Source organism: Halichoerus grypus, chromosome 3 (genome assembly GCF_964656455.1).
Source record: "Halichoerus grypus chromosome 3, mHalGry1.hap1.1, whole genome shotgun sequence".
In the NCBI taxonomy this organism is placed as follows: Eukaryota; Metazoa; Chordata; class Mammalia; order Carnivora; family Phocidae; genus Halichoerus; species Halichoerus grypus.
In genome coordinates, this window is record NC_135714.1 from 21,261,277 (window position 1) to 21,275,591 (window position 14,315).

Sequence of the window (14,315 nt, forward strand, 5' to 3'; positions counted from 1 at the left end):
GAAAGGCTAAGAATTCAGAGACTTCAGATTTAGAGCAGTACAGGAATGAGACACTATTTTGAAAACAGAAATTAAGTGAAAGTTGACCAAATGATGAGACTGATACCGTCATCCCCTACCTCCATCACTGTGCCTGCCCAGTTCTCTCCCTCTACTGCATCCTATGCCCTATCCTTGCAGACACAGCTTCCCGTTGATTGCCTCATTCCTAAATATGACTGACCAGCCTAGGATCTCCAGATATTTGAAATCTTCCAATTTGAAAGGCAGAAACCAAAATTAAAACCAAAAAAAGAAAAATAGCCAATTTAAGGAATGAATGCTTATCATGAGCACTAATAATTGTTTTAGGTTTAGAGTTACATTCACACTCACAGGATACAATAGGTCATAACCTGGCATCAGATTCACTTAGATTTGTAGAATAGGACAGGACAGAAAACATAGCATGTCTGTATATGACGTAGATCTTCACTGGGAGTCCTTACAGCCAATCCTCTGCTACTTCCCAGCCCTGACAAGGAATGCATGCAATTGGAAGTGACAAAGTTACATAGGTACAACATAGGGAAGTCATACACGATAGGAACTGTTTCTTGTAATGCACATGAGCATAACTTCCAAGTCCTATCAAGAGACACCACACCAGGCAACTAAGGCCTGTGTTTTCTAATAGATTTTTATAGTCCACTCACAGTCTTCTATTTCAAATGTAATTTATCATTAAGGGTCATATTTTTTCAGTAAAGTCCATTGCTTAGTAATGTAGCTGGCATTCCTTTGCCACAATTTGTGTGTATGTGTGTATATGTGGTGTGTGTGAGATCCAGAACACAGGGCAACAGTGCTGGGAGAAGGTAAACCCAAGGTCATCTTCACATGGACAAAGAGGTTAGCCTATTAAACATTTCTTTCCAATAGAAGACTTAATCCATTAATATTCTCAGAGAAGATACTACTCATGAAACAAGAATTACACAAGAACAGAGTTTCATTAAAACCACAAAACATGAGAGAATGAAAAAGAACATTTAGGAATCAAAAATATGGTAGGAGAGTTGAAAACAAAGGTGAGGAAATCTCTATCTGAAGACAAAACAAGGGGCGCCTAGGTGGCTCAGTCGTTAGGCATCTGCGTTCGGCTTGAGTCATGATCCCAGGGTCCTGGGATCAAGCCCCACATTGGGCTCTCTGCTCAGCGGGAAGCCTGCTTCTCCCTCTCCCACTCCCCTGCTTGTGTTCCCTCTCTCGCTGTCTCTCTCTCTCTCTGTCAAAATAAATAAATAAAATCTTAAAAAAAAAAAAAAGACAAAACAAAAGCAAAAAGCCAAAGAGATGAAAAATAAGAGGGAAAAGATTTTTTTTTTTACCTGGATGATTAATCCAGAAGGGCTAACATCTGACTAGTAGGAGTTCCAGAAAGAGAAAACAGTGGTAAGGGAATTCTTAAAATTCCCAAGACCTGAAAGATAGGAATCTCTGGTATGAAAAGGTCCCCACCCACTTTCCAATGCCATGAATGAAAGAAGAGCAATATCAAGGCCCCTGAAAAGAAGACTCTAAAAACTTTATAGAAGGAAAATAGAATACATATAAAGTGTCAGGAATTAGAGTGGCATCTGACTTCTCAGCAGCAAAACTGGAAGCCAGAAGATTTTGAAGTAATCCCTTTAACAATCCAAATGATTTCAAGCCAAGAATTCTGTATGTAGCCAACAGTTAATCAGATGTGAGGTTGGAGTAGACATTTTCAGATATATGTGATCTAAAATATTTACTCTTATTTGGGGAACTATTACCAAAACCTCCAAAACAAGCTCATAAAGAGAGCAAAATAGGGGAACCCAGGAAATAGGGTTCCAACCTAAGAGAAGAAAAATTTCCAGAATGAGAGTGAAAAGAAGTTTCAGGGCAAAGGGTGTGCAATAGGACCAGAGCACAGGGATTCCAGATTGAAGCAAGAGGTGGAGGGTTCCAGGATGAATGCCTGCCAAGAAAAGTTTGACCACATGCAAAATTATATTGTGGAGGGTCTTTTCAGAGTTGTTGAAGGGTAAAGGAAGAGATAAATGATTAAGGTAGTATCTTGCAGAAATACGATGGGCCCGAAATCCAATTCGACCAGTGTTTTTATAAGAGAAGAGACACAGAAGAGAGACGAGGAGAGTTTCTTAAGACAGTGGAGGCAGAGATTGGAGTTAGGCATCTATAAGCCAAGGAACACCAAAGGTTGCCAGCAATACCAGAAGCTAAGAGAAAGGCTTGGAAGAGATCTCCCCTAGAGTCTTCAGGGAGAGCATGGCCTTGTTAGCACCTTGATTCTAGCCTCTAGAACTGTGAGAATAAATTTCTGTTGTTTAAAGCCACCCAGTTAGTGGGACTTTTTTTTTTTTTTTTATGGAAGCCCTAGGAAACTAAAATATAAAGCATATAGATGGTACTTGAAACTTAGTAAGCAGTATATAACTGTTAATCATTACTAAAAATCTAATCAATTAAAAAAATAATTTTTAAGAAGTTATTTTTTTAAAAATGTTAGAAGTCCTGTTTGTAGTAGTTTATACAAAGTGTACAGAAGAGGAAGTGGCAGATTCTTCTGCTGGAAGTGGTGGGAAGTCTTCTCAGAGGTACTGCCATTTGGACTAGTTTGAAGGAGTTTGCTAGGTAAAGAAGCAGGGAAAGGATACTGTATGAAAAGGTTTAGCATGTGTGTGAGTGGGACTAGGTATGTCTTCTGTCTGTCTGGGGGGACCTGGAGCTGATGTGGATTCATTCTTAGCTATTGAAGAACCAAAAGCCTGTGGCTAATTTTCAAAAAACTTGTGGCTATACCCACTAAGAGTATGGTTAGTCCTTCTCTTCCTGCTGTGACGAGGGCTAGTTGTTCCTGCCTTCCTTGAGTCATGTGGGCTGGTGATACGATTCTGACTCCAGGATGCATGGTTTATTTGAGATCCTGGTCTGTGTGTATGAGTATTGAACTTGGTGAGGCTCACTGATCAAATGATCCTTTAATAGATGGCTTTCAAACCTAGTTTACAATGTTATGTAGACTCATCCATGTTAAAAAGACATTTTTTTAAATAAACTGAAATTTATTAACTCTAAAGTGAAATTGTCAACTCATTCCTGTTTACTGTTTCAGTCATATAGAGGCAACAGGTTGGAAACTAGAGCTCAGCAGGGTGATTCAATATTTATGGAGCCCCTCTGCTATGTGTCACTCAGCACACTCTACTGGGCGTACAAATATTTGTAAGACATAGTCCTTGCCTTCCAGGAGCTTCAGGTTAATGGGGAGATGGACAGTAAAAAGATAATTTCAATATGATGTGATTCTATGCTTTGGAGAGGTTTATAAAAGGTAATACATATAGCATATAAAGTTGTTTCCATTAGCCCAGAATATCAAGGAAGGCATCCCAGAAGGCCTAGTATCTTGGGTGAGTTTTGAAGGAAATCTGAGATTGGGGTGCAGGTCTACTGATATTGAATGAAAAATAGTACAGAGCAGTGAAATAGAAAATGAATGTTCAGAGTTCTGTTTCTGTGCCTTATCATGTCTTAGCATAAGTAAAATTCTCCACTGTGATTACAGAAGCTAATATTGACATGTTTATTGGATCTAGGTCCCTTCTGTAGTATGAAGGGACTTTTCCTCTTTAGTCATTAAAAATTGGAAACATAAATTGAAGTGCTTTTTAAAAGTATATGTAAAAACCAAGTTTAGTTAAAAATTGAAGTATAACATCAGTTATTTAAAATCAATACAAAAATGAAATGACTGTACATGTTAGGCTGGATAACTGTCTTATGAGGGGCAGAAATAAATCACTAACTTAAATAATAATATAATTATGAAGGATTAAAACTAATTCCATCTTTTAAAGGAGAAGGAAGTTTGGTTTTAGCAATTAGAATAATAACAAAACACTGAGGCAGATATTAATAGAAATATTTAATTACTTAGGGAATAAAAATAATGTGAATAATATGGGGTTGTTATATATTTAAAAAATAACAGACAAACATGATTACTTACCCTAGACATTACTAGATAAGTGGAGGAAGTCTGGAGAATAAATCTAATTTGTTCTTAGTTTAGCAGAACACTTGAAAGTCTAATTTTACTTAAAAATTAATTTAAGTTGTTTTGGATATTTGCAGTGTTTAGTTGATTAAAAGCGAAGTGAAGTACAGTACCATAGAAAACAGGTAGAGAATCATATTGGGAATTTTAGACAATGAATTTAGAAGATAAAATTGTTGAGTTCTACACATACTGTGTGGGTATGTTTCAGGAAAGATTTGGATGTTACTAGTTCTTTACTCAAAAGTATAATTATCATGTCTTACTTTACTTAGTTTACTTACTTTACTTTACTTACTATTACTTAAAAAAGCAAAATTTTGACTAACACATTACTCTTGAAAAGTTCAATAATATCACCTTCTTTTTAAGATATTTGAAGGAAGCAAAGATTCATTTTTCATTGTGATTTTTATTTAAGCTTACCTTTGGAGGAGGCTGATTTTTTTTGATACTGTGTAGCAAAGCCTGAGATGTATGTTAATTCTATGTGTGTTATTTTTCAGAAAGAATTCTTTGTAGAACTCGGCTTAACTACAGGACAGCTGGGTATAGATGATTCTACACAAGTGCCTCCTGGTGAGTGTTTCTTCCATACAGCAGATAATTAATGATAAATGAGAGTGAGTTGAAGGCTCATCTTGTCATTTCCAAATTAATCTAGTAACTTTTTTATGTCTGAAAACTTAAGCATACTTTTTGATTACTCCTTGATTACTGTTAATTATTGAATAGAATTCTGTATGTTATAATTACCAGAATTCAACTAGATTTTGTCTTTTTATTTGAAGGTCTTTAATTTTGAAAAGTCATTAAACATACTTAAGTCATTTTGTTGGTAAAATTGTCACTGGCAGCCCTCATATTTTCATTTACTGGCCATTACCATCTATTTTTATTACTGTTTGTATCACCAAGTTAATTATATACATATATTCTACCTTGTATAAACTTAGGCTATAAAATTAGTGTCTTTTAAATCTTAACCAAACAGAACATTTCCCCAGCTTTTCTCTTTTTTGTGCATAAATACAATGTGTTTTTCATAAAAGACCAGATTAGTATTTAGCTATAATAAACAAGAAGTAAAAATTGACTTAAAATATGGAGGCCTATATTGTAGTGGAATTGTTCTAGTCTTTCCTCCACCACTGGCTAGCTATGTGACTTGGACAAGTCACTTTACATTTCTGGACTTGTTTCTTTCTCTATAAAATAAGGAAGTTGGCTATTTCTTATTAATAATAGTAAATATAATAAAATCATTGAGTACATACTATATGTTACATGTGTATTATCTCATTTTAACCCCAGCAGCTCTAGGAGGTATGTACTATTACCATTTTTAAAACTTTATTAATGTATAATGCATATAGAAAAGTACGGGGAGGCTGCCTGGCTAAATTGGTAGAGAGTGTGACTTCGATCTCTGGATTGTGAGTTTGAGCCCCAAGTTGGGTGTAGAGATTATATTTTTTAAAAAAAGGAAAAATACATATATCCTAAGAGAATGGCTCATTGAATTTTTATGAATTGGACACACCTATTAAAATACCATCCAGATCAATAAACTGAAGGCCCCTTCTACCCTCTTTCAATCTTTATTTCCTTTGTCAAAGATAACCACTATTCTGATTTCTAGCAGTATAGATTAATTTTGTCAGTTCTTGAACTTCATATGAATGGAAGCATATAGTATGTACCCTTTGATGTTTGACTTCTTTTATTCCACATTATGTTTCTGAGATTCAGCCATATTGTATGTATTTGTGGGCAATTTTTTTGCATTATAATGTTCTACTGTATTGATATACCACACATTTATTTATTCATTCTGCTGTTGATGAGTATTTGGGAAGTTTCAAGTTTGGGGTTTTACAAATAAGGCTGCTGTGAACATCCTAGTATGTTTCTTTTGGTGAGCATATGTATACTCCACTGTTGAGTATACACCTGGGAAGACAGTTTCTCTCTCCTGGGGTTTGCATAAGTTCGGCTTTAGTAGATAATTTCCAAAGAATTTTCAAAAACCGTAGTACCAGTTTACACTTCCACCAACAAGGTATGAGAGTAGAAGTTGTCCTATATGTTTGCTAATGCTTGATGTATGCCATCTTCTTTGTAGTCATTCTGGTGGCATATAGTTACACTACATTGTGGCTTTAATTTTCTAGTGTCATGTGAGATAGAAGTATTACTACCATTTTAAAGTTGAAGAAGTGGAGATGTTAAGTAACTTGCCCAAGGTCACAAAGCTAGTAAGTGCTAGAACCAAGATTCAAAACTAAACAGTCTGCCTCCAAAGTCTGCCATTATATGCTGCCTCCCCTCCTAACCCCTTTGATAGTCCTTTTTTATTTTATAAGAAGATATCAGATATCTTACAGAAGAAGATATTGCTATGGTTTAGATGTTTTTGTCCTGAACTATTTTGAAGTTCTAATCCCCTAGGTGATGGTATTAGGTGGAGCCTCAGGCAAGTGATTAGGTCAGGAGGGTGGTGCACTCACGCATAAGATCAGTGCCCTTGTGAAAGAGCTCTCTAGCTCCTTCCACCATGTGAGGACACAGAGAAGAGGCAGGAGTCTGCAAACCAGAAGAGGGCATTCACCAGAGCCCAACCATACTGGCGCCCTGATCTTAGACTTCCAGTCCCCAGAGCTGTAAGAAATAAATTTCTGTTGTTTATAACCCAGTCTGTGGGTGTTTTATTATCGTAATCTGAACAGACTAAGACAGATATCTTCTATTTCTGTTCATGGCCAGTGATAGCCATATATATAACAAAAGGAAAAGAAAATAATAATAATACAACCTTGAATGATATTTATGTTTTTCATTTTTGAAATAACCCTTAAGAATTGCTTAATATTATTCTAAATCCTGTAGTAGCTATGCTTTAGAAAGCCTAATTGTTTTCTTAATCTGGAGTATAGTTCTTTCTTCTTGATTCACTTGTGACACAACAAATGTGAGACCCTGCTAAGGGCCAGAGACTAGTGAACACAAAGATGTGACGTAATCTTTACTCTTGGTGAAGATATAGTGGAAAGTAAGATTCAGATAAGAATCAGTGTAGTATTTGCTATTATTACATACAAGGCATACAAGGGACAGTTGGAGCAGAGGAAGGAACACTACATCTGCTAGAGAAGGCTGATCGTCTCTTTAGTTGATGCAGTTGTTTTTATTCTCTACTCCTCAAAGCAGGACTGCTAGAAATTGGGAGGAGGGAATCAGGTGCCAAGATGGTCACCAGGTTGCCAGGGGACCCAGGCTCTATTTACCCAGACAGTCACATGTAAGTTCATGGCCCTTAACACATGGTTATCCCATTCATTAGAAAAGGCAAACTAATCACTGTTGTAGAATCTAACAAATCCAATTAATAGCTCCTCCTTTCTCAGCTGGTGGGAAGAAAGAGGAAGAAAGGAAATTGAAAAAATGATTTTCTCTGGGATGGGGAGAAGAGCTAAAATCTTTCCCTCTCATAGTTTCATAATCTTTTTTTTTTTTGCTCCAATTTTTGAATAACATTTATAGTAGTATAATGTGCATACTGAAAAGGACACAAATCCTAAGTATACAGATCAGTGAATTTTTATGAAGTGAAAACACTTGTGAACCCTCTGACTAGATCAAGAAATAGAGTATTACCAGCATCCCAGAAGCCTCCAAGTACAATTCTAGACTCTGCCACCTCCATGGGTAACAACTATACTGACTTCTAACATCATAGGTTAGTTTTGCCTATTTTTTACTTTATAGATAGGGATCATACAGTTGATGATTTCTACTATTGATGGTCATTTGAGTTGTTCCCACTATTTGGTTATTACCAGTAATGCTGCCATGAATATTCTAGTATATGTCCCTTGGGGCACATATGCATTCATTAAGGTGTATACCTGAGGGTAAATTGCTGATTGTCCTAGGATGTGCATACGTTCAGTGTTAGTAGGTGCGGCCAGTTTCCAAGGGCTGCGCTATTTACATTCCCACCACCTTCGTATGAAAAGTCCATTTGCTTCATTTCCTTTGAATGTAGAATTGTCCGTTTTTCATTTTACCATTACAATGGGTGTGTATTTCATAATGGTTTTAATTGCATTTCTCTGATGACTAATGTGGTTGAGCCTCTTTCCATAACTTTACTGGTCCTTTGGGTCTCCTCTTCTGTAAAGAACCTGTTCACATGTTTTGCCTATTGTGTCAGATAGTTGTCTGTCTTTTCCAGGAGTTCTTTACAGGTTCTAGATACAAGTCCTTTGCCAGGTATATGTATTGCAGATGTATTCCCCACTCTGCGACTTACCTTTTCACTCTCCATGGTGTCTTTTGATGAATAGAAGTTTTTTCTTTTTTTAATGTGATTTAGTTTATCGAGTCTTTTCCCAGTATGATTGGTACTTTAAAAGCAAATCTTTGGGATGCCTAGGTGGCTCAATCAGTTAAGCACCTGACTCTTGATTTTGGCTCAGGTCATGATCTCCAGGGTCATGGGATCCAGCCCCACGTCGGGCTCCGCACTCAGTATGGAGTCTGTTTGAGATTTTCTCTCTCCCTCTCCCTCTGCCCCTCCCCCTGCTCTCTTGCACTCACGTACTCTGTCTTTCTCTCTCTCAAAATGAATAAATAAATAAAATCTTTTTAAAAAAAAGCAAACCTTTCTTTCTCCCATATAATCTTTTAAAATGGCATTTGTATAGTGGAATTTTACCTATAATAGCATTAAGGCTTTTTTCAGCTATGCTTTCATAGCAGATTAGAGAGCAGAAGTAGGGTTTTGCAAATGAAGCTGTCAAGATGAGTAGACATTTTTCTGTTGTGAAAAGATATTCTGTTTTATTTTAACAAAGGAAAATTATCAGTTTTTTCTTCTGATTAAATGTAGTTATTTTTAATTTCCATAAACTTTAAACAACTTAGAAAAAAGATTTTTCTACATATAAAGATACATATTCTTGTAGTTCTCTATAGAGCCAATCAGCTTTAAAACAGTATCGATAGCAGAAAAAATATACCTAATATTGTTCTAAACGTGGTTGATCATATTTGTGTCTAATAATTTTATTTTATCATTTTTAGAACTTTTTGAAAATGAGCATGTACGTATTGGGCAAAAAGGTAAGCTTTTGATTATACTTATACTTTCTGAAAATGAAACAGTCTGAAGTAAATGTCTGCATTCTATACCTCCAACTGAAATTCAGTCTCTAAAAAGTTAAAAATCTAAAAAAGAGTAATATTTAGTTGTGTAGTTAATATAATGGGAATCTTTATAAAGAGGAGAAATGCATCATTTTGGCTTCATCAATAAATGTTAGATAAAGAAGTACACAGATGGTTCACTAAAAAGGAAATAATAAATGCAGACACACATTCTTCAAGAGTGTTAGCTTACTCCATTCAGCAATAGAATTTCATTTTAAAATCAAAGAGGCGGGCTCTCTCTTTGATGCACCGACACACTTCTCATTAGTGTTAATGGGAATATGCCCTTGCATCAGGAGAAACTAACTTTCATGCTTCTCGATGACTGTTCACAATGGTAAGACTTAATAGCCAAAGCGGCTCTTAGTGTTCCAGGGAATAATTTTTCCCTACCTTTTGAAGATTCTTTTCCTTGTTTTTATAAATCTTGTTTTGTCTTTGAAATACGAAGTGCAGGTAAGTCTTTGGATCACAAAGTACCTTCTATGGCAATTGTACTGTCATGTTCTAAACTCCCTAGTTCAATTTTTCAAGATCATATTTATTCAAGACTTCATCATTTTTCCCTCATATGTTTGACATTTGCATTAAACACAATTGCAAATTAAAGAATATGTCTCATCTCTTTTTATTTTATATGATCCCTTTATTTCTTTAGGTTATGTCATTTTCATTTAGTATAAGCTTTTATTTTTCCCTTTTAAGAAAAAAATAATAAGAAAACTTATGTTAGATAAATACCAGCAGTTGTCTGGTATATCTTTTTTTTGCTTTTTTTGTTTTGTTTTGTTTGTTTGTTTTGGGAGAGCTTTTATTTCCAGACTTAATAGTTGGTATTTTCATTAAAGAAAATAAAAATGAAAACGAAAGCAAAAGGATAATATATTAATTTTGTGAACTTGGCTGCTTACAAATAGTTTTTGGCCTTCTTAAAGGTTATTAGATCTTTTATTTTTTACCTCTTTTTTAAAAAAAAATCTCTCTTTTCTGTTGATTTTGGCAGATAGCTAGGAAGTCATCTAATAAATTAGATATCTTACATCCTTCATAATTCCTTTTTTCTTTTTTTTATATTATGTTCAATTAACCACCATATAATACATCTTTAGTTTTTGATGTAGTGTTCAACGATTCATTAGTTGCATATAACACCCAGGACACATCACCTTTATAATTCTTAACCATAATACTTCAAATACCATACTACTTCCAAATACTAGAACATTCATGACTTAGAGAATATGCATAAGAAATTTGAGTTTTTTGTAAATATGACTTTACTTGATCATGGAACCCAAAGATTATATATATATATGTGCAGCTATAGTTAAAGCAAAGTGATTTCCAGATACTTACATTAAAAACTTTTACCAGATTAGGCAGAAGGTGGGGGAATTTAAGGCTTGACACGTATAGGGCTGTAAACAGGGCCACATCAAAATTCAGAGAGTAAAAGAAGGTTGTCCAGACGTGATGTAATGTTAGATATAAGATGAAATGTTAGCTTCCCCAAAGATATTTTAATTAAGGATTTCAGTGTTATTTCTTACATTATGAATTTTCTAATGAGATCTTTCTACACTTCTGACAGTTCTAGCAGAACAAGATGGTGCAGCTGCTCAACAGTATATCCGACAAGGAAGCCCCACAGCACTGAGAGCAGACTTATGGGCTCTCATTTTGAATATTTCCAGTCAACCGGAGGTAAGAAGGAGAAAAGATGGGCCAGATTTGAGCTATTAATATTTATTCTTCAACGACCAGTTACTCAAAATAGAAATACTTTTGTTTCTTTTTTTCTCTACTTTGGTTTCTTAGTCTAATATATTTACCCCCTTTTTTATTTTCAAAGTCACTATAGTTTTGAGTTCCAAGACAAGATTAACAGAATTTAATCACTGTGTGCTTAACATAGAAGTTTTTGTTATTGATAATTAGTTGGATACTTTAAACTTACAGGTGCAAAAACCAGTAAACAAAATTGTAAGAAATGGAGTCTGCCAGTGGAGGTCAGTGAAGACATCTGGTAGAACTGTGTTGTTAGAATAGGGAGAAATAAAGAAGGACCACCCCACCCAGTATATGTGAATGAGCCCTTTCTCCCTACAATTACTTTTGAAACATGCACTATTTTTATGGTTCTAAAAATTGACATACTATATGGGAATATTATTTTTCTAAGTATAGGAACATTTTATTTTAGGAAATATAATGAATATGAAGAGAAATCACCAACAGACAGGTAATAGATTCAATAAGGAAAAATGATACAAGACATTGATTCCTTTTGAAAAAAAATTTTACTTTTTTTGCTTTAAGCCCATTGATCATATAATCCATCCACTTAAAGATTTTATAAATAGCAAACGGATACTTCCCTAGCCTAGTCCTTGAAAGCATGGGTGTTGGAATCATATGGACCTGGTTTCAACTCCTAGCTTTCTCAACTTATTTGAAATGAGTCATTGAGCAAGTTAAATTTCTTGAAACCTCAATTTACCCATTCTTAAATATAGGTAATAATATTTATATCATAGAATGGTTGTGATTAAATGAAATGATGTATGTTAGTCTTCTACCACAGTGCCTGACACAAATGGTCACCGTTAATGGTAGTAATAAAATAATACTTACATGTTGCATTTATTATGTTACAACTTAATTATAATTTATAATAATGCAGTTTTTAAGAAAATTAAATATTATAATAAAAACTACACCTCTAGCCTTTGCAAATTATATACTTGTGTGCTTGTGTATATATGTATGTTTTAAATCTCTGTGATCAGCACTGTCAAAAATCACGTCCTTTTTGAAAGAATAAACATTGTGATTTATTTCAGAGAAGTTTTAGACCAACTGATATTGCTGATTTTTTTTTTTTTTTTTTAGAGATTTTATTTATTTACTTGACAGAGAGAGAGACAGCGAGAGAGGGAACAGAAGTAGGGGGAGTGGGAGAGGGAGAAGCAGGCTTCCGGCTGAGCAGGGAGCCCTATGCGGGGCTTGATCCCAGGACCCTGGGATCATGCCCGGAGCCGAAGGCAGATGCTTAAGGACTGAGCCACCCAGGCGCCCCAGATATTGCTGATCTTTTGTGGTGACACTAGAAGTAACAGTTTACAGAATAGATGTTGAGTGTATATTGGGCATTTTTTGTGAGTGTATCAACTCTTGGAGAAGAGATGGTAACTCTTGTTCTGATCTAACCGTGTAGATGACCTACCAAGTTCACTAACCAGGCGCTAGATTAACAAAATCTGTCTCTCCAGAGGAACTAACTGCTGCTATTTTAGGAACAAACTTAGAATTTTTCCAGAAGTATCACCCTAGAATCAAAGTAGTAATCCCAGATAGTGATTGTTTATTATAATATACAAAGGCAGTTTTTACACTTGAATTTTGGAGCTAATAGTCATCTTAATTTTTAAATGCAAAATGGCAAGTTTGTAAATAGAAATTAATATTATCAGAAAAGCAGTTTTGATTTTATTGAATCAAACATCTTCCATCGCTTACACTTATTTTCAGCTGTAAAAGTATGACCTCAACAAACTGGAACAAACAGTTCCAAATAATTGTTATAGGTAGTACATTAGAGGGAGGAGGGGGGGAAAGAAAGGGGGAATGGTTGCTTCTTATCAAGAATACTTTATCAGAACTTTTTGTTCAATTACTTTTCAGTCACTTAAACTACACATAGCATCATAATTAAGGAGTTAGAGAGATAAGTGGAATATTTCACATTTCACACCCATAAGGATATTTTTAAAAATCTTACCTCAACAGAAAGACTGGATATAATGCTTTAAGTTCCTAGTAATTAATTTATTTCACTAGAACATTACTAACTTTGATTTTTTTCTCTTACTAAGAAAATACGTGATAAGTTTAAAAGGATTGCTTTTATATATTTTCTTTTATGCAAATCTCTAGGTGTATATAAAAATATACATATTTAGTAAACATTATTCAGATTTTAAACATTTTTGCTTAATTTCAGTGTGCTAATTAAAGAATACAAAAAATTTCTCTATACTTTGCTCTAGGTACTCCCTTACTGATAAAATCGCCAGGACTAGTATTAATATTTAACATTTCCTTTAGTGAGTTCATAAGGTTCCCCACAACCTTACGCGGGTCCACAACAACTCCTGACCTTCCTAGGTTTTCCTGGTCAGCTCGTTAGTCTTCACAGTGCCTGTTTCTGACCTTCACTCTCCTCAGCACTTCTTTGCGGAGTCTTAGCGAAACACCTCACCTTCTCCTACCCAGAGAAAACAGAAATCATCCTAAGAAACTCATTCAGATTCCTTCTACCAAACCTGTAAACTTAACTGCATCCAGCACCTGTTCTTGCCTCCTCTACTTTTGTAGCTAAACCTTCTGAAAGAAAAGTCTATGGTGGCAGCATCTACTTCCTTAAAATCATTAATCACTCAGTCTACCATAGTCTGGGCGTACACCCCACTACAGGACTATAACTGCCCTAGCTAAAGTCACCAAGGAACAGTGGACACGTTTTAGTCTTTACGTCTGCTGCGTTTGATACTCTTGCCTACTTCGCCCTTGAAATATTGGTCTTTAGTTTGCCCTAGTTTCTTAGTTCTTCATTCTCTTGTTCTCCTTTTTTTTGTGTGTCTATTTGGGTTCCTTTTTTAGACCTTAAGGGCTTGTATTTCTAAGAATGCCATTTTGATCCTCTTTTCATTCTGTACATGTTTCCTGGACTGTCTCATCCATAAGTCACTTAGTCCCTAATGGCTTTGACTCTGGGTTCAACCAAGCTCTCTCTTAAACCTAAAACTTTTATTTCCAGTTGCCTACAGAACTCCAATATGTGGGGGTCCCTGGGTGGCTCAGTCAGTTAAGTGTCTGCCTTCGGCTCAGGTCCCGATCTCAGGGTCCTGGGGTGGAGCCCCGCATTAGGCTCCCTGCTCAGTGGGGAGTTTGCTTGCCCCTCTTCCTCTGCCCTTCCCCCTGGCTCATGCTCTCTCTCTTTCAAATAAAT

At 35.4% G+C, this 14,315-nt stretch overlaps 1 protein-coding gene across 4 annotated transcripts in view; it reads left to right on the top strand.

Moving 5' to 3' along the window:
- TBC1D19 (TBC1 domain family member 19) overlaps positions 1 to 14,315 on the top strand; it is a 159,694-nt gene that overhangs the window by 67,397 nt on the left and 77,982 nt on the right. For all 4 annotated transcript variants that reach the window (XM_078068474.1, XM_036099859.2, XM_036099857.2 and 1 more), the window contains 3 exons: positions 4,597 to 4,669; positions 9,179 to 9,217; positions 10,896 to 11,008. In XM_078068474.1, the coding sequence (XP_077924600.1) occupies positions 4,597 to 4,669; positions 9,179 to 9,217; positions 10,896 to 11,008 (225 nt within the window). The remainder of the gene's footprint in view (positions 1 to 4,596; positions 4,670 to 9,178; positions 9,218 to 10,895; positions 11,009 to 14,315) is intronic.